General features: G+C 49.1%; 1 protein-coding gene across 8 annotated transcripts in view; it reads left to right on the top strand.

Annotated features, from left to right (window-relative positions):
• ERI3 (ERI1 exoribonuclease family member 3) overlaps positions 1-21,629 on the top strand; it is a 135,655-nt gene that overhangs the window by 51,612 nt on the left and 62,414 nt on the right. For 7 of the 8 annotated variants that reach the window (XM_025378167.1, XM_025378207.1, XM_025378178.1 and 4 more), the window contains one exon: positions 19,745-19,817. In XM_025378167.1, coding sequence (XP_025233952.1) covers positions 19,745-19,817 — 73 coding nt within the window. Of the gene's footprint in view, positions 1-19,744; positions 19,818-20,581; positions 20,666-21,629 lie in introns of all 8 variants that reach the window. The other variant, XM_025378139.1, reaches the window with a different exon arrangement.

Raw genomic sequence — 21,629 nt, 5'->3', positions numbered from 1 at the left:
TTCTCCTCCTCAGTCACTTGGGTAGATATTAATACTTCTTTTCTTCCTTTTTTTCATGTTGGTGTTTCTTAAATAGTGGTGTTTCTTTGATTTCTATCCTGATTGTCTTTTCTGTTTATTCTACACATTCACACTTATCAGTGATCTCATCTTTTGCCATAGCTTCAACTATCCTCTGTATGCTGATGTCTTCTAATCTTTTTCTCCAACTGGAGAAAAGAAATCGGCTTAATCTGCCACCTAAACGCCACACCTGCATATCCAGCTACCTACTCTACATGTCCACCTAGTTGTCCACAGGCCCCTTCAAGCTCAGATGTTTATCTTTCTCCTCACACCCTGTCCTCCATCATTCCCTCAAATAATGACTGGCACCATCTACTGAGTTGTTCTGTTGGAAATCTGAAAATTATCCCTTCTCTATCCACACCAGTTAATTGCCAAATTCTGTTGATTCTGCCTCCCAGAGGTTCTCAGATTTATTCCTTTCTTCCCATCCCTACTGCCCTGCCCAGTCAAGATGATCATATTCTTCTTGGATTGCTACAAAAGTCTTCTAACTAGTCCCTTTTGACTCCAGTTTTGCTGCTTCTATTCCATTCTCTTAATTGCAGCAGATTATGTCACCCCTTGGCTTAATACCCTTCAAGGTTTGCCCTTGCCCTCAAGGGTAAAGTCCACACCATTTATTGGGACTTTCAAGGTTCTTGCTTGCATCTTTAGCGTCACTTCTCAATATTCTGTGTGCCACCCCTGCACCCCTCCCCACCAGCCACATGCACAAGCTGGCCGGTTCCTGGTGATCACTCTTCTTTCTCTAGGTGCCTTCCTTTGTTTTCCTGGAGCACATGTACACATTAATACCTAAAATGGTGCTGTGGCTGCCTCTACTTGTCTGTCTCTTGCACTACATTGTGAGCACTGTTGTAACCCTAGGACAAGGACAAGACTTGACATGTAGTAGTTGTTCAATAAATAATTGTTGAATAAGTGACAACTAAGTAATGGAATGTTCCTGTGGAATCTCCGCTCAGGAAGAACGACAGAGGACTGTTAGTAGGTAGATTCAGGAAGCGTTCATTGCCAGTGTACAGGACAAATGGACTAGAGGAGCAATTCTTAGGCCTTGCTACACCAGCCTGAATGTTAAGGGTTAGAGAATTATGCTGCTAATGTCAGGAAGCCCTGGATTTCCTCACTGCCACTGTGTGTTGGGCCCTCCATGGTGGGTACTGGGTGAGATAGCCCACAGGCTTAGGCCAGGGAGGAGGAACTTGGTCCCAGGAGCAGTGCAAAATGCTTTCTCTGAGAGATTTGTGCCTCCGAAACAGAGGGTTGGGACTCCTGGAAAAGTGAACATCAGAGAATAAAGAGAGACACTGTTTATTGAGCACTTATTACTTACCAGGAGACCTGTTGTGCTGTTTACTCATATGATGTCATTTAGTCCTTACCACAGTTCTGTGGAATAAGTTCATTTTATAACCCTTTTTTAACAGATGAGGAAACTGACACCTAGAGAGGTAAGTAATTTGTCAAGGGCACATAACCTGTTTGTGGCAGGGCAGGGCTTTGAACCTGGGCATTCTGACTCTAGAACCATGTGTTTAATGAACGTCCTGTCTGACCATCCTCCTCCATGGCTGTGGTTTGGTGATACACGGTGGGAATACCCTCCTCCTCTCCTTTGTTCGCACCGAGTGGCAGAGCCTCGGGATGTTTTCTGACACCCTAGGCTGTTGGTTCCTCATTTGGTATTGGTAGGGGTTGGACTGTTAAGTTCATTTGATATGGGAGCCTAGTTGGCCAGGAGATGTGGTGGGTATGATTTGGGGCTGCCTGAGAGTCTCCTCGAAGGGTTACAAGTTAATGAATCTTCAAATCTGTTTTAAGGAAACCTCAGCCAGCATCACTTTGGACACCTCTATTCTGTATTTATGTTTGGAAGCACATGGGGCATCGCACCGTGTCACCAGGCTCACAAGAGCCTTGCCCCTTGCCCACAGGTGTGCCAGTTGGTATCAGCACTGAACTGCATCACCTTTGATTAGCAGCCTGCTGGGGGAAGGGGCTTGAGTAAGAACTCCCTGCCAGCCTTGACTTGTCTCATTTCCCATTACTTTTATCTGTCCTTGCAAGCGCTTGGGCTCCCCTCCTGAGCTAATTAAGTTTGCATGTGTTTAGACATATTGCCAAATAGGGCTTAGCAAAGCGGAACTGAGCTACATCTCTTTCTGAGTAGGGAAGGAAAGAGATATAAATGCTCCTCCACAAGGGCCAGGAAGAAGCATGGATTACATGAAGTGAATGCGTGCAGATGATAGGCATTGCCTGGCCTTCCTAGGGACACAGCAGGCCTGCCAGGCAGCCTTCTGATTGGCTGACAGGGACAGGTGAAAGCCCACCCTCCAGCTCTCTTAGTGAATTGGACATTCTAAGGGGGCTGAGAATGGAAAGAGGGCAGGTTCTGAAGTATTTTTCTTCCAAGCACAAGCAAAGTTGAAAGTCAAGTTTAGTGATATTTGCATGAGGAATTTGTAGGACTGTGTGCTGTTTGCTACCAGTCTGAATCAACCTAGCTCCTAGGCCTACAACCACCTATGTGGCTAGCACAGTGCAGGGTGACTTTCTTTCCAAGTCTGTGAGAAGTGCATTTGAAACTTGGATAGCCAAAGGCCCCAGTTTTTTTTTTTTTTGCCTAGAAGGGCACCAATTCCCCTGCTCAGCCATTGGAGTGGGTAGGTCAGGGCAGTGGAGGGAAGGAGACTAGTGTGCCCAGAGCCTCCCCACCCTGGAGGTTGGGTTCATCGTGATGGATCATCATAGTGAGGTAATGACTGATGGCATGTTTTTGTGTCAGACTGGAGCCTTTTCCCTAGTGCAGGGTGGCCTGAGGTCTGAGATGCCCTGTGGCGGAACATATTTGGGTCCTATCCAGGTGGCAGTTATGGGGGCAAACTATGTCATGGCCTCCTTCTGTGAGGTAAGGAATGAGGGTATTGCCTTCTGCCAAAGCAGAAGAGTCAACTGAGGCCGTAGTCAGGGTCTCAGTCCTGTGGGCATGAGGGCAGTGGGTCAGCTTCCTGGCCATAAAAAGTCTCTTGATGGGTAAGGTCGGCTCAGAATCAGCCCAGGCTCCCAGTGCACAGTGGGGGCAGGGGTGGAGGTTCTGAAGATTGTATAGGAATTCTGGGACTTAGAGTTATAGTCTGAGCTCAGAGAGAATGGGAACCAGACCTTCTGCCCTCCCTTCAGTTTCCCTGGAGCCCTCTCGTCAGCAGAGGTGCACCAGGTTAGCCCCAAGAAGGCAGCGTGAGTTGATGGGGTCATGTTTCAGCTGCAGCTAATCCAAGTCACTCGATATAAATCTCTCCCTGCTGCCTCTCCCCTCCCTCACATCCCCAACCCACAGACAGGGAAATGAATCCTGGCCCTCACCCTGAATACATCATGGCAGGCTTGCCTCTAATGAGAGAGGGCCATTCATTGTGGGGTGAAGCTCCCTGCAGAGCCCGGGATGCCATTAATTAAAGAAGAGCCACCTGAAGCCAGTCGTGCGGTGCAGCCTGCCACGCTCAGATGGAGTGGTGGTGGGGTAGCCTCGTTAGCCTGACAGCTCCTTGGGCTGAGAGTTCTTGGGCTTGTAGGAACGAGAGGTGCTCCGCCTCTGCCTGATGCCCCTGGGGCTAGCCTACTCACAAACATGAAAGCCCCCTCCTGCGCATGTCCCCGGGCCCAGAACTGGCACTAAAGGGGCTCCTGATGGTGGGCTTGGCTGGGGATTAACCATTTCCTAGATGCAGGCCTGAGGGTAGGAGCAGGTTTCTTTGGAGCCAAAGCATCTCTTCTGGTTCCCAACCTTAGCTCCCTTCACACTTACCCATGTGATCCTGGAGCTGCAAGTCAACAGGCATTTCACCCCGTGTCCTTCCTTCGGAGCCTGAGTTTGGGATAGTTGCTGTGCTCTGGAAGGACTTTGTGCCTCAGTGGGGGCTGGAAGAGAAGCTCTGCTGTCTGGTCAACAAGCACAGCCCCTCTGTGGCAGACAGGGCCTCTGGCGTTTTACTTTCTGGGTACTTCTAGGCTGTAGGGTGGAACCCCAGTGGCAGCCTCATTTCCTCACCCCCTAGGAAGGTGTCAGAGGATCTAAATCATTGTAGTGATTATAGGAACCCCTGGAATGGAAATTCTGCTCAGTGAAAACGCTGATAAAAGATAAAGATACTTGCTTAATGACTGATCAGGCTTCAAGATGTTCAAGGCAGTAGGAGCCTCATGCTTTGGCCTGAGTTGATAACTGAGTGGTTCTTTACTGCTTAACTGGTCCAGAAGTGAGTGTTGCTGCCTTGGTTCTGGCCCTGGATTTGATATGAGGCTCTCCCCTTGACCATAGATGAGAGTCTTGTCACCTCCTCCTTGCTGGCTGGAGGGGCTGTATGTTCTGAGACTTTCACCTTAGCCCAGAGTTGGGCTAACTCAGCCAGTCTCTGCCTGGTTTGTCAGGAAGACAAATTGGATCCTATGTTGGTGGCTCTTCAGGGCAGTCTTTGGAATTCTGGTTCTGTGCTCTGTGGCAGAATCCAGGCTGCTTCAGAGGGCCTCAGAACCAGCTGGACACCTGGCTGCACTGTATGACCTGTCTTTGCTTTCCTATAGCTTATCTGGCATGGAATAGAGGTTCCATGCAGCCTTCCACCAGGTCACAACCTCCTAGGTGGGGGACCTGGGCTCTACTCTTTTGTATTCTGAACGTTTTTCACCTTCCTAGGCCTTGGCCATTTGCTTGGGCCTTTCTGATCTCTGTCAGATAGAGAGTGAAGGCTGGAGGACCTTTTTTCTCAAGCTCCAAGAAGGAACCACTGGTACTCATGGAAAATATTTTCCTTAGTATGAGATATTGTTTAGATCTATGTTTTTTTAAAAGCACTTTTTGAGCATCAGCTTGTTTTGGGGTCTTTAAAGAAAATCAAGGCCTGGCACAGTGGCCTACACCTGGAATCCCAGTGCTTTGGGAGGCTGAAGCGGGATTGTTTGAGGCCAGGAGTTTGAGGCCAGCCTGGGGTAGCATGGCCCCGTCTCTATTAGAATATATATATAACCTGGTGTGGTGGCACATGCCTATAATCCTAGCTACTCAGGAGGCTGAGGCTGGAGGATTGCTTGATCCCAGGAGTTTGAGGCTGCATTGAGCTATGATTGTGCCACTGTACTCCAGCCTGGACAGCAGAGTAAGCCCCTGTCTCTTAAAAAAAAAAATTGAGGTATAAAATAGGTGCAGATGCATAAATACACAAATGTGAAGTGTATAGCTCAATATATTTTTATACAAGTATACACCTGGGTAACTACCACCTAGCTCAAGATCAAGAACCTTTTTCATCATCCCAGAAAGTTCCCTTGTGGCTCTTCCCAGTCAGTGATGCCTTCCCCTTGCCAACTAACCACCGTTTTGACTTCTTTTAGTTTTGGTTAGTTTTTACCTAATCTTGGCTTTCGTATAAACAGAGTCACGCAAGGCATCCTCTTTTGTGTCTGACTTCTTTCACCCAGGCTAGAGTTCAGTGGTGTGATTTTGGCTCACTGCAACCTCTACCTCCTGGGCTCAAGTCATCCTCTCACCTCAACCTTCTGAGTAGCTGGGACTATAGGCACGTGCACTGCACCCAGCTAGGTTTTGTATTTTTTTTGTGGAGACAGGGTTTTGCCACATTGCCCAGGCTGGTCTCGAACTCCTGAGCTCAAGCAATCTGCCTGCTTTGGCCTCCCAAAGTGCTGAGATTACAGGCATGAGACACACCGCACCCGACCTGTGTCTGACTTCTTTTGCATAACATAATGTATAGGAGATTCATGTGCATTGTGTGTATCAAGAATTTAGGCTTTTTATTATATTTCTATGTAGTATTCCTTCGTATTATACTACATTTTATTTTTTTGTTGGAACATCTCTTATACTTTATTGAGTTATTTAGTGTGTGTTTGCTGAATGAATATGTGAATCTTCAATTTAATATGAGAATCTCCCTATGTCCATCAGCTTGTCCCAATCCCCCTCACCCTTTCAAACCTAATTCCAGTCCTTTGGCCATGTGGTCTTCCCTGTCTATTCTGGAACCCACACTGGCCTCCTTCTTCTCTGAGGCCTTGTGATAGGGAGAGACGGGCCCCTGTGGAAGTGGCCTTTGAGCTGTATTGACTCATTTATTTATTCTTTGAGCAGATGTGTTGACTACCTGCTATGTGCCCTGTACTGCTCTAGGTATTAAGGATACAGCAGTGAATAAAGAAAGAAAACTTCCCAAACATCCTGCCTTCATGGAGTTTACATTCCAGTGCTTGCAGCTGTCTGCCTTTTAGATCTAATGCTTGAAGAATCTTAGTCTTGTCCAGGCTCTTCTGTCCTTTGGGATTCTGCAGGAGCTAGCTGGTGAGGGCCTTGCCACCTTGGCAGGACTTCTCTAGGGCTTGTGGCCTTTTATCTGCCTTTTCTGCTGATATTGGTACAGGTGACATTAGCTGCTGCTGCTTGGCAGTGAAAGGGTTTCTCAGTATTGGTGCTTCCCTTCCACTATCCTGGAGTCTGATTCCCTCTGTGAGAGGAGAGAATTAATCTCCAACTTTCCTTGCCTGTAAGGTGAGTGACCTCTGTTTTGTCAGCGCTTGCCAATCTGTCCTCTAATTCCCAGCCAGGGTAATGGAGACATTACTTTGTGCTAAAGCAAACCACCAGTTCTCCTAGTGCAGATGCTGTGCAGATCCAGGCACTGGGAAAGACAGGTCACATGCGGAGACAGCTCTGCAAGTGTCTCTTCACAGATGCAGAGGCACATGAAGGCTACAGGGGTGTTGGCACCTGAGCCACTATGCTCCTGAACTGGGGCTGGCAGATGCAAGAGGCAAAGATACCCTGTCATCATATTCTTCTTATTCCCCAGCCATGCCATTAGGGTGGCTGCTTCTGTTTGGTCTGAATTAGGTTTCTTTGGTCAGGTTTCTAAGAGCACATGAGAGGCTGTGAACACCCCAGTGAAGAAGATGAGTCAGGGAGCAGAGGTCTTAGGATTTGAAGGCCAGGGAACTCAAGGCTTCAACTGGCATAGTGGCCCATGCCTGAATGATTTGTGGACTCTGGGGGCTTAGCTTTGTGGGGCTTTGGGAAGGGCAACTGTGAGTGGGTGGGATAAATTCTCAGTGTCCCTGGCTAAAGGGTGACACAACTCAGACTTGATAGTTCTGTAAAACTGTTTCTTCCAAAGCTTGCGAGGACGTTGGTTTGGGGAAGAAAGCCAGCCAGCCCAGAGAATCCCGGGAACCTGACAGGCCTTTTTCTCTGCGATTCTTTCTCGCAGGCAGCCCGAGGCAGCCTGTCTCTTTGTTAACAGAGTGACAGCAATGTGACACCATGGAAATAATTACTAACAAATCACGGTGCTGACTGCAAACAGCTCTCTGTCTTCAGAGGCATGTCAGGGTGCATTAGAGCAGGACTGGAGGAGCGGTGCATGTGGGGGCTGAGGCACAGCCTGCTCTCAAACACTCTCTTCTTCCCCCACCCTGACCCCTTCCTGCGATATCTGACTTTCTTGCTCTTGGCCTCACTCGACTAGGTCAGCTAAGGGGCAAGCTGGACAAGTGGCATGTAGCTGGTTTGGCTTCCTCTGGGCAGGTAGCTAGGACTCCCATTTTTGCCAAGGAGCACCTAGGTAGTGATGAGAGCCAGGAATTTTTCACTATGGGGCCCCCGAAAGGTGGAAGGATGCTCTATTTTTCTGATTTACTATCTGCCATTGAGACCAGCCTCACCTGCCAGTAGTTTGGGGTTTTGGGGTGACAGAATATTTGCTTCGGCTGGACCCAGATTGTGGAGGGAGCCTTGCATCTGTGTTGGCTCAGCTCTGGTTTCTTCTTCAATTGCCATAGTCAATTTTTGGTAAGTCGACTTTGTCCATTCCCTCTTGGTTAGCAGAGTGATTGTTCTGACTGTCAGGACTGTAAATAATGTTCCTGGTGTATGTGGCTGGAGGCAGCGCATGGGGTGGGGAAAGGAGTGGAAGGAGGAGCAGCATTCCGGCTCCCTCGCTCACCCCCTCCCCTCTCATACAATATTTATCCAGGGATGGGAGTCAGATGCAGCGACCTCAGGGGTCACCCAGTTAAATAGCTTCTGAACCTCCCTGCATTCTAATTGCTGCAGTTGTCCTTTGCTCTGGAGACTTCTCCTCCCCATTGTCTGCTGAGGCACACACTAATGGCTGTCCTCCCTGGCCCTGCTGGGAGGCACGGTGGAGGGGGATGGAGAAGAGAGCTCATTGCTACCTTCCTTTCCCCAGGGATAAAGGAATCTAAGGCCTATTAACAAGTGGCTTTAGCTAGGAGGAGCACAGTCCCCTGCTTTCCTGGCCCCCTCCCTAAACCTAGCTGGAGAAGGAGGCCCAGGCAGTAGGCTTGGTTGATGGGGCCAAGGGGCTTTGCCCATTCTCAGTCCTATAACCAGAAACACGGGACTAGTGACTCCTCTACAGGCTATAGGAAGCCAGGGGGCACACCCGTGAATGCTCATCTGATGAACGTCATCCTGTGTTCCCATGGTCCCACACACAGGGTTTGGAAGCTTCTAATGAGTGGTATTTCCTGTTGAAGTTTGTTGCATTTTTCCCAAAGATTGGCCAAATGCAAAAGTCTGTTTGGTCCCCTGGAAGTTGATTTAGATGATTGCTCATGGTAGCAGATGTGTCCCATTCATTGATTTAAGAGTGGCATGTGCTATATATCTTCACAAGGACCTTTCAGTAAATACCAGTTACCCTCCACTGCAGCTCTTCCCTCCCAAGGAATCCTGTTGGAAATTGCCATTTAAGGTGCTGACCCCAGCATATCCCGGAAGTGCTGGCATTCCTGTAGTAGCCTAAAGTCAGCACCTGTTGAGAGCTGCTCTGGACCCTGTAAGTACTGTGCTGGGGACTATGAGGACTGCCAAGTGATCAGGACAGAAAGACCAGTACACATATACCTAATAATAGGGTAAGTAAGGTAGAGTATGAAGACACTACAATAAAGGCACAAAAGAAATGCTGTGAGAACCCAGAGGAGCACTGTAGAGAGATGGAATGGTAGTATTTTTTTTAGCACTAAACTTTGTTTTCTTTTGAACAGAATTTTAAAGCCCAGCGTGATCTGGTTGAAGATGGGGAAAAGCCCAGCCCATTCTTCCTCTCCCATTCTTCCTCCTCTTCCCCAGGTCCGTGAAGTAGCCTGATGTTCCTCCTTGGAACCCTAGGACTCCATGGAACACACTTTAAAAATCACTAGCTTATTCTAATGCCCATCTAGAAGTCTTACTCTGTATAGGACAAGTGCCTATACCTCTTGAAGGAGTCAGGGGAGCTGGAATCAGGGCAGAGGAGACCAGATAGAGGGTTAAGGGCACAGCTGTGTCTTGAGTACCTATTTGAGAGTGGAGGTTAGACTGCATCCCAGATCCTGAACACTAGGAGGATGCCTCTCTGCGGAGCCTCCAGAGGGCATCGTAGGCCACACAATGGCAGCTCAGGCATAGGGTCAAGATGGCCACAGGCCAGGGGAAGACTGTAGTGGGATGAGCAAGGTGTCTTAGAGACAGCTCAATCTGCTAAGGAGCTCCTGGTTTCCCTGACCAAAAAGAGAATAGCTCATTAGCTGAGGCACTGACCAAAGTGTCCTGGAAACCTCCCACCACTTGCTCAGCCTCCTCTCCATACCCACTCCCTACTGGGGCTTCTGCCATTCCATCTGGGAAAGAGAGCTCAGGCCAGGCCCTGGTGGCAGTTCCAGCACTTCTACAGTCATGACAGGTGGGGCACTGTGCCTTTCCCTGATGAGTTGCCATGGAAAGGACACTGGAGAGGCACTTGTCTTATTGTTTCCCTAGAGAGGGGCTGGGGAGATACAAGTTATAGAATTTTAAGGACTATTTGTGGCACTGGGGAGGTGCTTGTCATATGGTTCCACAGGGTGTTTGTGGCACTTGTATGCTTCATGTGGTCTCCATAGGGAAGAAATGAGAGATAGTTGGCAGATAGGCTAAAGAGCCATGGAGCAGGGAGGCGCTATGTGCATATACAGTGCCTTTTGGAGACTTTGAGCAACTTTGGCACTAGGGATTTGAAGCTGGCTTTCCTTGGGAACACCAGCAACCTGGACCATGGGGCATCCCTCTGCACCGCCTGTGTTCTGGTTTCTGTTGGGAACTCTCCAGAGCAGCATGTCTGGGAACACTTCCAGCTGTGCTGCCAGACCCAGACGCAGGTGACGGCCTTTCGTCTGTACTATAGGGAAACCAAGAGGAAATTAAATGTCATTTGCCCCCTGCACAGCAGGTCGCTGCCAGATTAGACACTCCTGCTCAGAGCTGTGCAGAGGGCACCCGAGGGAGGGCTTATGCCTGCAGCCATGTCCTGTGAGCTGTAGAGACTCCCAGGTGATGGCCTGGCTCATTCCCAGGGCTTTCTCTGCCCAGCTGGGTTCACCCTGGCCTGGAGCCCAGCCCAGTGCTACATGGCAGCTGTGGCCCATGCCAGGCCAGAGGTGAATGTGTACCAGTAGGGGGTAATGGAGGGGAAGGGCAGAGCCTGGGGATAGAGGACACACAGGAGACAGTGAGGTGATCAGCCCTGCCTCAAAGAAGCTGTGTGGCATTGTGGAAAGAACAGGGCTTTTAGAATGACGAGACCTGGTTTCCATTCCTGGCTTTACTGCTTTCTAGTTGTAGGGTCTTGGGAAAGTCACATTCCCACTCTCACTCCATTTCTTTATCTGTAAAATAATAAGGAGCTCTGGCTCCTGACATCTGTAGGGGAAATGTAGCTTCCTGTTAGGACTGGTGCCAGAGTTTCTCACCCCACCTCACCTGAGTCTGGAAGCGTGGCCTGTAACCCCTTGCTGTGGGGCCTCACTGTGAAGTGAGTGAGCTGAAGTTGGTTGAGGTGGGGTGGGTGGTAAGTCTGGCCAGGAAGGCACAGCTGGTCATCTCTCCCTGCCTCAGGCCTTTCCTTCTTATCCTAGTCCTCTCAACAAGGCATCCCAAGGCCTTGATGAGATGAGTGAGGGTAACAGTGGCAAGATGAAGTGAGAGGCTTGCCAAGGTCACCCAGCCTCACTGTGGGGCTCAGCCGGCTGCCTCCAGCCTCATACTTGCACTCTCGTCCGTGTTTGAGAGGACAGTGGGGCTTGCTCCATGCCTTTCTGCCCTTGAAGTCCTGGTGGTAGGCCGTAGTTCTCAGCTCCACAATGACATTTATTAACAGCGCTTTGGGAAAATATGTTTTAATATTGCCAGAGTTCTCCCTAGAAAACCCCCCAGCCCCTAGCTCACCCCCATCTGAAGCCTGGCTGCTGGTGGTGAAATTCATTAGTGTTCCCTGACAGGCAGTGGCGACAGAGGCGCTCGCTGTCGGCTTCCCGCTCCCTCGCTCTCGTGCTCCTGCTTCACGCACACTGATATTTAAAGCTGATGGGCTGCTTATAGACTTCTTGTACCATGACAAGTTTGGGGAGGGAGTTGGGGAGGAAGAGACAGACAAGGAGCCAGCTGTCATGCTGGTATTTCAAACAGTACTCTCTCCTGACCCTTCGCAGGCTCCAGCAAGTGTATCATCTTTCTGAAGCCTGTGGTTGGAATTGTAACCTGCAGCCGTCCCAGAGGATGGGGGCAAGTGTGGGGGCAAAGTGGGCTGATAAGTCAGCAGTGCATTCCCCCCAGGGCTGTGGGCCGGCAGCGGAGAATGGAGGGATCGCATGTGTGCACGCACGCGCACTTGCTTGAGCCTGGGGAATTGCAGCTGAGTCTGTGAGTACCCTCGACATTCCCCTCCCACCAGCAGAAGTGAGATGGCCACTTCTCAGTAGTCACTCCTACAGTGACCGTTCTGTGTCTGCTATGGTTATCTTCTAGGTGGGCCTGGAAGCTCTCTCAAGAGAGAAATCAAGTTCCATTAGCCTCTGTCTGAGGGTCTTGGGTCTCAGTGATACTCCTGAATATGAAGTGATTGGTTGAGGTAGAAAGCTCTCTCGTTTTGTGTCTGGCCTGGGGTCTTGGCTTTTGTTCCTTGATATTTGTGTGCTGAATCTTTGGATTTGGAGAATGAGTCCCAAGGTGCTTCCTCTACTCATAACTCCTCCCCTCAGCCCAAGCTTCTTGGAATTCGTTTTGCAGCTGTAGAGTGGTTCTGGAACTTTCCCTTTTCCTGTCACCCCCAGCAAGCCTTCTCCAGTATCCTTTTCCTGACCAAGGCACTGTCTTGTCAATGCAGGTGGCCTGGAAGCATCTCCAAAGGCCATTGCAGGTTTGATCTTTTTTTTTTTTTTTTTTTTTTTGAGACGGAGTCTCGCTCTGTCACCCAGGCTGGAGTGCAGTGGCGCGATCTCAGCTCACTGCAAGCTTCGCCTCCCGGGTTCCTGCCATTCTCCTGTCTCAGCCTCCTGAGTAGTTGGGACAACAGGCGCCCGCCAACACGCCCGGCTAATTTTTTGTATTTTTAGTAGAGACGGGGTTTCACCGTGTTAGCCAGGATGGTCTCGATCTCCTGACCTCGTGATCCGCCCGTCTCGGCCTCCTAAAGTGCTGGGATTACAGGCTTGAGCCACCGCGCCCGGCTGCAGGTTTGATCTTAATCGATCTCCTTATACCTGGAATCCCTTCTATGAGGCTTTATTTGTAAAGCATGTTTCCCTTGGTTGGCTCCTTTAACCCTCACAGAGCAGGGCATGGAGGTGAAGTCACTTACCCCAGGACACGTGGTCATTTGACCAAGTTATCTTAGTGTAGTGGAGCCGTGGTAGTGGGCAGGGGTTGAGCCGCATGCCGCACCATCAGGGGACTTTGATGGGGAGAATGAGTCCCAAGGTGCCTTCTCCATCTGTCACTCCAGGTCCTGCAGTAGGCGAGGTCACTGGGGAAAAGGCTAGGCTCCTCTCCTCCCTGTTCTTTTGCCTTGTCAGTGCCATCAGTGCTGCCATTGGCATCCTCAGTTTCAGGCGCAGCAGTGTGGGACTGTCTGTCTGAGGGGTTATTCACAGAACAACCTGCACCTCTTCTGTTGGAGGTGGAGCCAGGATGCCTTTTTTCTGTGTAGGCTGAAGTGTATTCTTGAACTGTCAAGGACCACCTTTGATGCGATCTGCTCCTATAGTATCCCCAGCCCTCCCCAGCACTTTGTCCTGTAGGCTTCTAGCAGGGGTTTATGTCTTGGGGCTGATGTCCTTGGGCAGTGCTTTTCTCTTCCTGTTCTTGCTGATTCCTATCCTGGCTAAAGGCACTGAGTGCTAGGCCTGCCTGGGGCGGGCCCATGCTGTGTCTTCTGACATGGTGCATCTCGCAGGTGAGATAGATACTAACCAGCTTTGATAAGTAGGAGGCTCATGCATTAATTTTTTATACATCAGCAGTGGCCAAGTGAGTGAATTCAATTATGAGTCTGCCTTCTCTCTACCCTCCTTCGCTCAATGTGGTAGTTCAGAGCTGAGACTAAGGAACCTGTTGAAATGAGAAACCCCTATTTCCTAGCTTGACCCCCTCACTAATTCGGGTTAAATTGCTATGCTGTTGCAGTGGTGACACATTGTGTCTGCCTCTGTTTGTATAAGAGGATGCGGTGGGGGAGGAAGGACCAATTTGTGCAGAGATAAAAGGTGTCACGGGCAGATAACTAACGTCCCAGCCTCGTGCCTGCTCTCATTGTTGCTCAATTTGCTCCGTGTGTAAGCTCAGCCTTCCCCTCTTTCTTCTTTCCCTCCCCTTGGTCATATTTTACCTCAATGCCACAGTGTAATGATGCCCTGCGTAGTGGGGGAGGAGATAGGCACCTCTGGCTGACAGCCCTTCCTGATAACCAAATTCCAGCCCATCCATCACTAGCTACTCTCCTCAACTTGAGGAAAAGTGATCGTGAAAGGCGGGCCGTTTATCACCCAGGGTCTGTTTATCTCCTCTGGGTGGGGGAACGGAAACAGGAGAGACAAAGAGCTGTGTCCCCAGCTAAGTGCTGCTTCGGCTGGAGTAGCCTGAACGTGCTGGACACAGACTCACATCGTGCTGCCTGTGGAGGCTCTGACTAGATAGGACTCCCTGACTGGGATCCAGTGGGAATGGGCCCTTTCCTAAGGCTCAAGACTTGGAGAGAAGCATAGGAAATCGTGGCAGTTATGAGCTACAGGGTTGCTCACGACAGCATTCTTTGAGAGTGTATTGGAATGAGCAAGTGTGGCAACTCTGCATAGAAGCAAGCCTACCCACCCCTCACAGGTATCCCTGTGGTAGGATCTTCCAGCTGGCTGGTTGGTTGGCTTCTACTGGCCCACTGCTCCCCAAACCTGGGCCTTCTGTGCCTCCATGGTCCAATGATGACTTTGAAGAAGACAGAGCCTCTCCACACTCCGTCATTTCTGCATATCACATGGAATACAGTAGTTTGCTCCTGCAGGCAAATAGTATGTGCCTGTCCTGGAGCTGGCAGGCACCAGGACTGCCAGCCCACATCACTCCAAGATCCAGGTACCACAGCCTTTCTTGAGAGGGAGAAAGGAGCCAAGGAGGCCTCCAGAGTCTGCTGGTCCCCTTCCTCTTCAAATTTTTGAGTCTGCTAAAAGTGAGAATGACATGCATCTCCCTGAGTTGGGTTTGCCCCTAAGTCTTGAAGAGATGAAAGCATGGAAGGCAGAGTGTCCATCACCTTTTCCAGCATGGTGCCTGCTCTTTTGCTGGTCCTAGCTGTTGGCCTGTCTGCCAGTCTGTCTGGCAGACCTCCATGGATGTGCAGCTTTCCTTGCCTCAGCCTAGCAGCTCTCCCCCCACGTCTGCCTCACCTAATCTTCAAAGCTGAGCTCCTGCTCACAATAGCTTCACCGTGGCCATACCCATTAGCGACAGGGGTGTTCCCCTAATGAGCTACTCCCCTGCCTTGGCTGGCGCCGGGCTAGCCACACCTGTTTGCCATCAGGGCTGTCTCGGGCCGAGCCAGTGTGGCTCAGTTGCAGGTGGTAGAGCTGAATGAGGGGTGGGGTGGGGAAGGCTGGCTCCTTTTGCTTTGTGCTGTGTGCTTATGGGGGTGAGGGGCAGTTTCTTACACCCCCGTTTCCTCTATATTGTTCTCTTCTTTCTAAGCGGGGGGAATGCTCTTTGCTTTCTTTTCTGTTATTCAAAAGGAGTAATAAAGGAACTTGAGTATCTTGTCTCTTTTAATTTTCCCCTGGATGGAGTAGAGAGGATCTGGCTAGGGTCTGAGGGTAGGGTTTGTTCATCTGTTCTGGTGACCCTGAGGGGCTAATGTGGTGATAGCAGGTCACGTGATAAATGCCAAGGGTGGACCACCTTTCTGGCCTTAGACCCCTAGTCTTTGGAAAGCAATCATGTCCCTTGAGCCCACAGGCAGGATTGGGGGACCCTTCCTTAAAGGGGCCTCTTGCATTCATGAAACTGAAGGAACTTTTGATTTGGTTGAAAAAAATCTCATTCCTTTTTATGGCCTGGACATAATTGGCTCTTTTCTATTGGCCATCAGTGATGTCATTCTGGCCCTCATAAAGAAGGGGAAATCACACCTGTGGACTCGGTGCATAAAATTTCATTGGGCAGCAGTAATAAGCATGACCAGATGATGTTTGGGCAGTTGGGTTGCTTTGTGCCCAGTGAATCCAGCTGCATGGAGACCTGGGCACCATAAACCTGCCTGCACATTCATGCCCGCAGGCTAGTCCAGGGCCCACTGCCAGTGGCTCTTTTCTTGGAATCAAGATCTGGTAGGAATGTACAGCATTCAGACCCTTTGTCCCTGGGGCACTTTTTTTTTTTTTTTTTGACAGTTTGATGGAACCATGTACCCACTGATACCCACTGACCTTAGGCACTTAAGAACCTTGAACCCAGGCGTGGCCTTGAGCAGTGACCACTATGCTACTTGCTTCTCTAAGGCCCCAGGCTTTGCCTTCCCAGGGACTGTAGAGAACCCTGAGTGTATCTATACAGCTTATGCCTGTGCAGTCAGAAGCTTTGGGTTCCATTTCTAGTACGACCCTTGGCTTGTTGTTTGAGAAAATCCTTTTCTTCTCTGAGCCTCAGTTTCCTCTTTTGTGTAAGGGATGATGACCACTGTAACCCACCTTCCTCACAGATTTTCTGTCTTGATCCTCTCTAAGCTGGGGTAGGGTGTGTGATAGAGATATGTAGCTGTCTTCCCATGAGGCACCTGCGAGCTCAAATTCTGGCATTTGGTCCTATGTCTCTCTTGAAGATGGGGCTGGGCCCTGCCACATTTGTATGGCTTGTGTCTTGGAGTCATAGGGCTAGGACCACCCAGAGGACTACTCAGCAACCTGAATCCCTGTGAGTGAATCTGCAAACTGCGTGTGTACCTGCAAGTCGCTAGAGCCCCTGAGTGAGAGTTATAGTGCCTAACCCCCATGTGCATCTGTCAGACATGGAATTCAGAATGACACTCAGGACTGCTGCTGAGCCATATCTCAGGCTGAGTATCCAACCTGACAGTCTGGTCTGTCCTCAGTGTGGCCCCTCTGGGATAGGTCTTCCTCTGAGAAGGATAGGTATGATCCCACTGACCTAGACCCTTCCTAGACAGTGGAAATGTCTACAGCTGTGTCTTCCCTTAAAATTCTGCTAAGGAGAGAGCCCCTTCTTCTCCCAGGGCTAGCCAGAGCCAAAAGGACTGCTGGCCTGTGTCAACTAAAAGAGAGTGCTGCAGTTGGCTAGGGGAGAATAAGATTGAGGCTCCCTGCCTTTTGCTGGCCAGTCCCCCTGACTTATTCCCTTTGTAGATTCTGCTGCTTCTGGTGGCCCCCTTCACTCATAGACCTTAATGTGATTTTTCTAAAATAGCTGAGTTCAGCAAGGATTTTCACAAATACCAAGGATAAAGAACATGAAAGAAAGATTGAAGGAAATAGAATTATTGTCAGATTGCAGTTCTGCTTTTTAGGCAACCACATTCTAGCTCCTAAGGCTACCTTTCATCCTTAAAAACCTTGCCTTATTTCCTCATGTTCTTGGTCCTTCATCCCACATGGGCACATCTGTCTGGATACCCCTTCATCATCTTGGCCTCAGCCAGAATTTCCCTTCCGGGAAACTGACCAGTTGTAGTTAATGTCACTGTGCCACTTGGATGTTTGAGAGTAACCTGTTCTTCAGGTGAGATATCTTGGGTCTTATAAAAGTAAATCCTTACTATACACTGCCTGAAACAAGGGGATCAATTTTCTATTAGTATCTGTCAAATATTTGAAGGGTAATGGAGGGAAGGCTGGATGGCCTTGAACTTTCTGGAGTGGAATCAGTCATCTTAACTGGATTCTTGTAGCCAAACTTTCTAGAAAAGGATTTTGCACTTGTAATCTGCACTGTCTTATCTCTCACTCTTTCCACACTTTGCAGGTTGCCTTCCGCCTCCCACACTCAGCCCACTGATCCCCCTTTCACGAAGATTATTTGTGACCTTCTCGTTACTAAATCCATTGGGTTTTTCCCAACTGTCATCTTGCTTGACCACTCTATGGCAGTTGACACTAATGACTTACATTTCAAACTCAAAAATCAGTTCTATATATTCCAGAAAGGGGAAGCACGCTTTTATCACAGTTTAGATTGACCACAGGTAATATGAAGTGAGGTCAAAAGAGCATGTCTGACTTTAGGTGTCTAATACTCTGAGAAAGGTCTGGGGCCTTGCCCTTTGGGAATGGGGATAGGTTGGGTAAGTCCTGACTCATGGCATATTGTCTCCTGAGGAACTCTTAAAGTTGATAAGGGTATGTGGGTTGGAGAAGGGTACTCTCATGGAAGCTTTCTAGACTCTCAGATCTTGGAAGGGTTCTGTGAGGAAAAGATGGAAGTCTTTTTCTCTGTATTTTCTAAAGACATACTTTGGACCCACGGGTAGATGTTACAGGGAGACAGACTTTAGTATTTAAGGAAGGATGTTCTAAGAATCGAGTCCAAAATTAGATCTGGCCGCTTCATGAAGTGAGGTCCTTGTGTGTGATGATGGTCTGATGGAGGTAACCTGGTTTCATTTTAGCTCAATAAAACTTGCAAGGCATTAGCCTGGGCCCTCTGCTCACCTCACTCTATACTGTTCCCAGGTGATCTGATTTACTCTCCTGGCTTTAATTTTACTTAGGTTATGTGAATGATTACATTAATAATGATATTAATGATTTGGCAATCTGTATTCTTATTCCAGACCTCTCTTCAAAACTGGATATCCAGTTGCCTCTGAGACACCATTTCACTGCCAAGTATCTCCTAGGCACCTCAAACTCAGCAGACATCGAGTGCTTATTGTGTGTCAGGCATATATCTACAACTGCATTCCCAACCTCATGCTTCCTTCTAGTGGCATACTAAAGATGGGGCAGGGGAGCAGTTCCCCCCGAGTTTGGGCAGAAAGTGGGTATGCTACAGGTAGAGCATTTAAAAACCGTAATAAAACTGATCAAATACTGGCTTGCTCCAGATGTCACATAGGCTCTCCATGCCACTGCGTCCTTCTTTGGATCCATCTTAGTGAGCAGCATGAAGCTAGCAAGCAGAGCTCTACTGTTTTCTCACTGGGTCCCACATTTTATTTAGTCACCGGGGCCTCCTTTACATCTTAATGTCTGTTCCTTGATCACCACCTTTACCACTACTGTTTCTCTCTCCTGGCTCCTACCCTGCTCTTTTAGTCTATTATTTTTGCTGCCTCTAGAACAGTCTTGGTAAATCACAACTCATCAGAGGCTCTCCATTGCCTGTGACAAAGCTCTTCTCTTAGGAATAAGACTATGATCTTTCCTGGCTGCTATTTCCAGTATTGTCTTCCTCCATCCTTGCATATGCCCCCGCGCTCCAACTTAAGGCTGTTTTTGTCTTTCTTTCATTGCCTGTACCTCTGAACAAACTGAGCCCTTTATGGGCAAGAGTTACATCTTACTTTTTGACTCGTAAGTTCCTGACCCTCGTTAAGCATCAATGCATGTTTGATTGAGTGGATTTGTCTGAGTAAAACAGCATCACCAACTAGAGGGGGAGATCGTTGATAAATTCTAATTTAAAGAAAAAAAACAAGAACAGACCCTTAAATTCTGACCTCTTCTTATCCTTCTGCCTGGCCTCTTCTCTATCTGAAACAAACCTCTAGCCAGAGGCTTAAATGTGAGCTGAAACCCCTGCTCATCTATCTCTAAATCATATGCTCTGCCTTTCTCTCCTCCTATCTTGTCTGTCTGCCTCTCTGCTGTAGCAAAACAACAAACCAGTGCATAGAAAGAACATAGGCTTTGGAGTCAGACAGAACTGGGTTCAGTTCTTGGCACTATCATGTTTTAGCTGTGGGACCTTGGATAACCTCTCTAAATCTCGTTTTCTAGTCTGTAAAATGTAGACAACAGTACCTATGTCTCAGCATTGCATTGAAGATGAAATGTGAAAATATAAGGTGCTTGGCATACTGTAAGCCATTAGGAAATAGTGGCCTGCTGCTGTTATTTCGAAAAGAGTTTTTGGGCTCTCACACTTGGATCTGAGGGCTAGAGCTGGAGTCCGGTGTCCATGGTGCTGGAGGTGGGGTCCCTTTCTTTGGTGGGGTGGGACTCATGGCTAATGGATTGATCTTTTGAGGTCTGTTTGTCTCATAGGCTCTGTTGGACTACCTATCTTAAGACTTCATACCTGGGACATGGATGCGCCCAACTTGTTCTCTCTTCCCTTTTTTTGTAGGCTCCCAGGCCAGTGCCAGTACTTGGGCTTGCCAGTGGCGGATTACTTCAAGCAGTGGATTAATCTGAAAAAGGTACTGTGTCTGAGCCCCAATTGGGTGCTTCCCCTGGTGCTCTTGTGCCTCAGAGCTCCTGTCCTTTGCTTTCTTTTCTTATATCTGTTCTCCTTCCTTTTCTTTTTGTTCTTCTCTTTTCTTAACCTCTTCCTTTTCCTTAGCTAATATGCACTGAAATGTGGTTATTTCTGACAGTGGAGAGCTGCTTGGGGACCAGGCAGCTGGGCAGATTATGACACTGCCCTAGTTGGTGTCCCCCAGACATGCAGAGAAGTCCCAATTGAGGAGATTTTTGGGGGCTCTTGCTCAGAGCTGAGTCTGTGGGCAGAGTGCCTTGTCTATAGGAGAGACGTGGCACTAGCTGAGCCTCTGGGAAAGTATTCTCCTTTGTTGTTATCATGAATGTGGCCTCTGACCCTCCTGACTGGTCCTGATATATCACTCTGGTTGGGAGGCAGAGTTCATTTAAGTTGGCTTTGTTCCTGCCTTGCTCCAGGAGAGCCTGGTTCATGTGAGGAAGAGCCATGGAATCTAGAGTCCAGTTCCCTTTGGACATGAGGGCAGAGACTGGAACTCATGTAGCATCAAACATCTGGGGAGCTGATGCTGAGGCTATGGACCGACAAGGACCCTGTGTGGCTAGGATAGTGAGCCCTGGAAGAGAACGAATCACTTAGAAAACTGTACTTTCCTAGCAGAGTATCCCTGCTCTAGAGGGATCCTTGCTCTGGGAGGCCCAGTGCACTAGGGAGACTCACCTCCATAAATCATTCTGATCTAAGGGCAGCAGTCCTGGAGCAGCCTCAGGAGCTTCATGCTACCAGTCAGAGGAAGCTCAGAGAAAAGAGAACACACCAGGGGTCAAGGTAGTGGCTCCCAGGGCACTTAGAGAAGAGAGAGGTCAAGGGGGGTGAGGCTAGGTATGGCGAGGATTTGAGTCTTGACCTGGGCATTCAAGGAAGGTGGGATATGGATAGGAGGAGAAGAGAATGCTTTCTCGGCAGGGAGGGCAGCATGCTTTTGGTGTGTGTGGGGGCTGGAGCTAAGCAAACATGTGGAGTAGCAGTGGAAGAGAAAGCTTTATAAGTATTTGTCCCACACTGACAATGACCTTGGACTTAGTTCCATACTTTGTGGCATCATTTGTGAAGTCCTCTGCTTTCCACTGGTGGACAGGTGCTTTGCACTTGGCTTGTTTGCAGTTTGACTCCTACCCCCCTTTCCTGGTGATCTCCCACGAAACTGGGCAACTGCTGCTTACTACTCCTCTTATGCTGAAGAAGCTAGGCACTGCCCTAGCTTTGGGCCTTGCCCTGTGGCCTGCCTTCTGTCTGAAATGTCCCTCAGTCATCTTCATCGACATATTCCCTGCCCTGGAAGATTCAACTCAGTTATCACTTCTGAGAAGCCCAGCAGTCAGCCTCTTGCCTTGAGGTTCCTTGGCACTTGGGAAATCACTTATCTCAGTTGAAATTGAATCCATGTGTACTTCCTTCCACACATGGCCATCTGGATCACAGAGATGAAGTCTGGTTCCTCTCTGTGTCTCCGGTGACTAGGCCAGGGCTGGGTATAGAGTATGTGCTCAGTGAGTAATTGCTGGCTGACAGATTCATCTTTGAGGACTAGTTCCATAGAGGTCCCCCAAGGCAGAGCTAGGCATGTGGGTGGGGCTAGGCGTGTGGGTGTGGCGAGGCATGGACCCTGGAATATAGCATACCGGCTGTCAGAGCACATCTGAGCTGCTTGCTGGCCTCAGCAAATGCAATGTGAAGGCCCGGCCAGGCGAGGCAGGCGCTGACCATGAACAATTACCCTGTGAAGTTCACT

The sequence above is a fragment of the Theropithecus gelada genome, chromosome 1 (assembly GCF_003255815.1).
Source record: "Theropithecus gelada isolate Dixy chromosome 1, Tgel_1.0, whole genome shotgun sequence".
Taxonomy (NCBI): domain Eukaryota; kingdom Metazoa; phylum Chordata; class Mammalia; order Primates; family Cercopithecidae; genus Theropithecus; species Theropithecus gelada.
The sequence above is the reverse complement of the archived record's forward strand: the minus strand, read 5'-3'. Positions and strand labels throughout refer to the sequence as shown.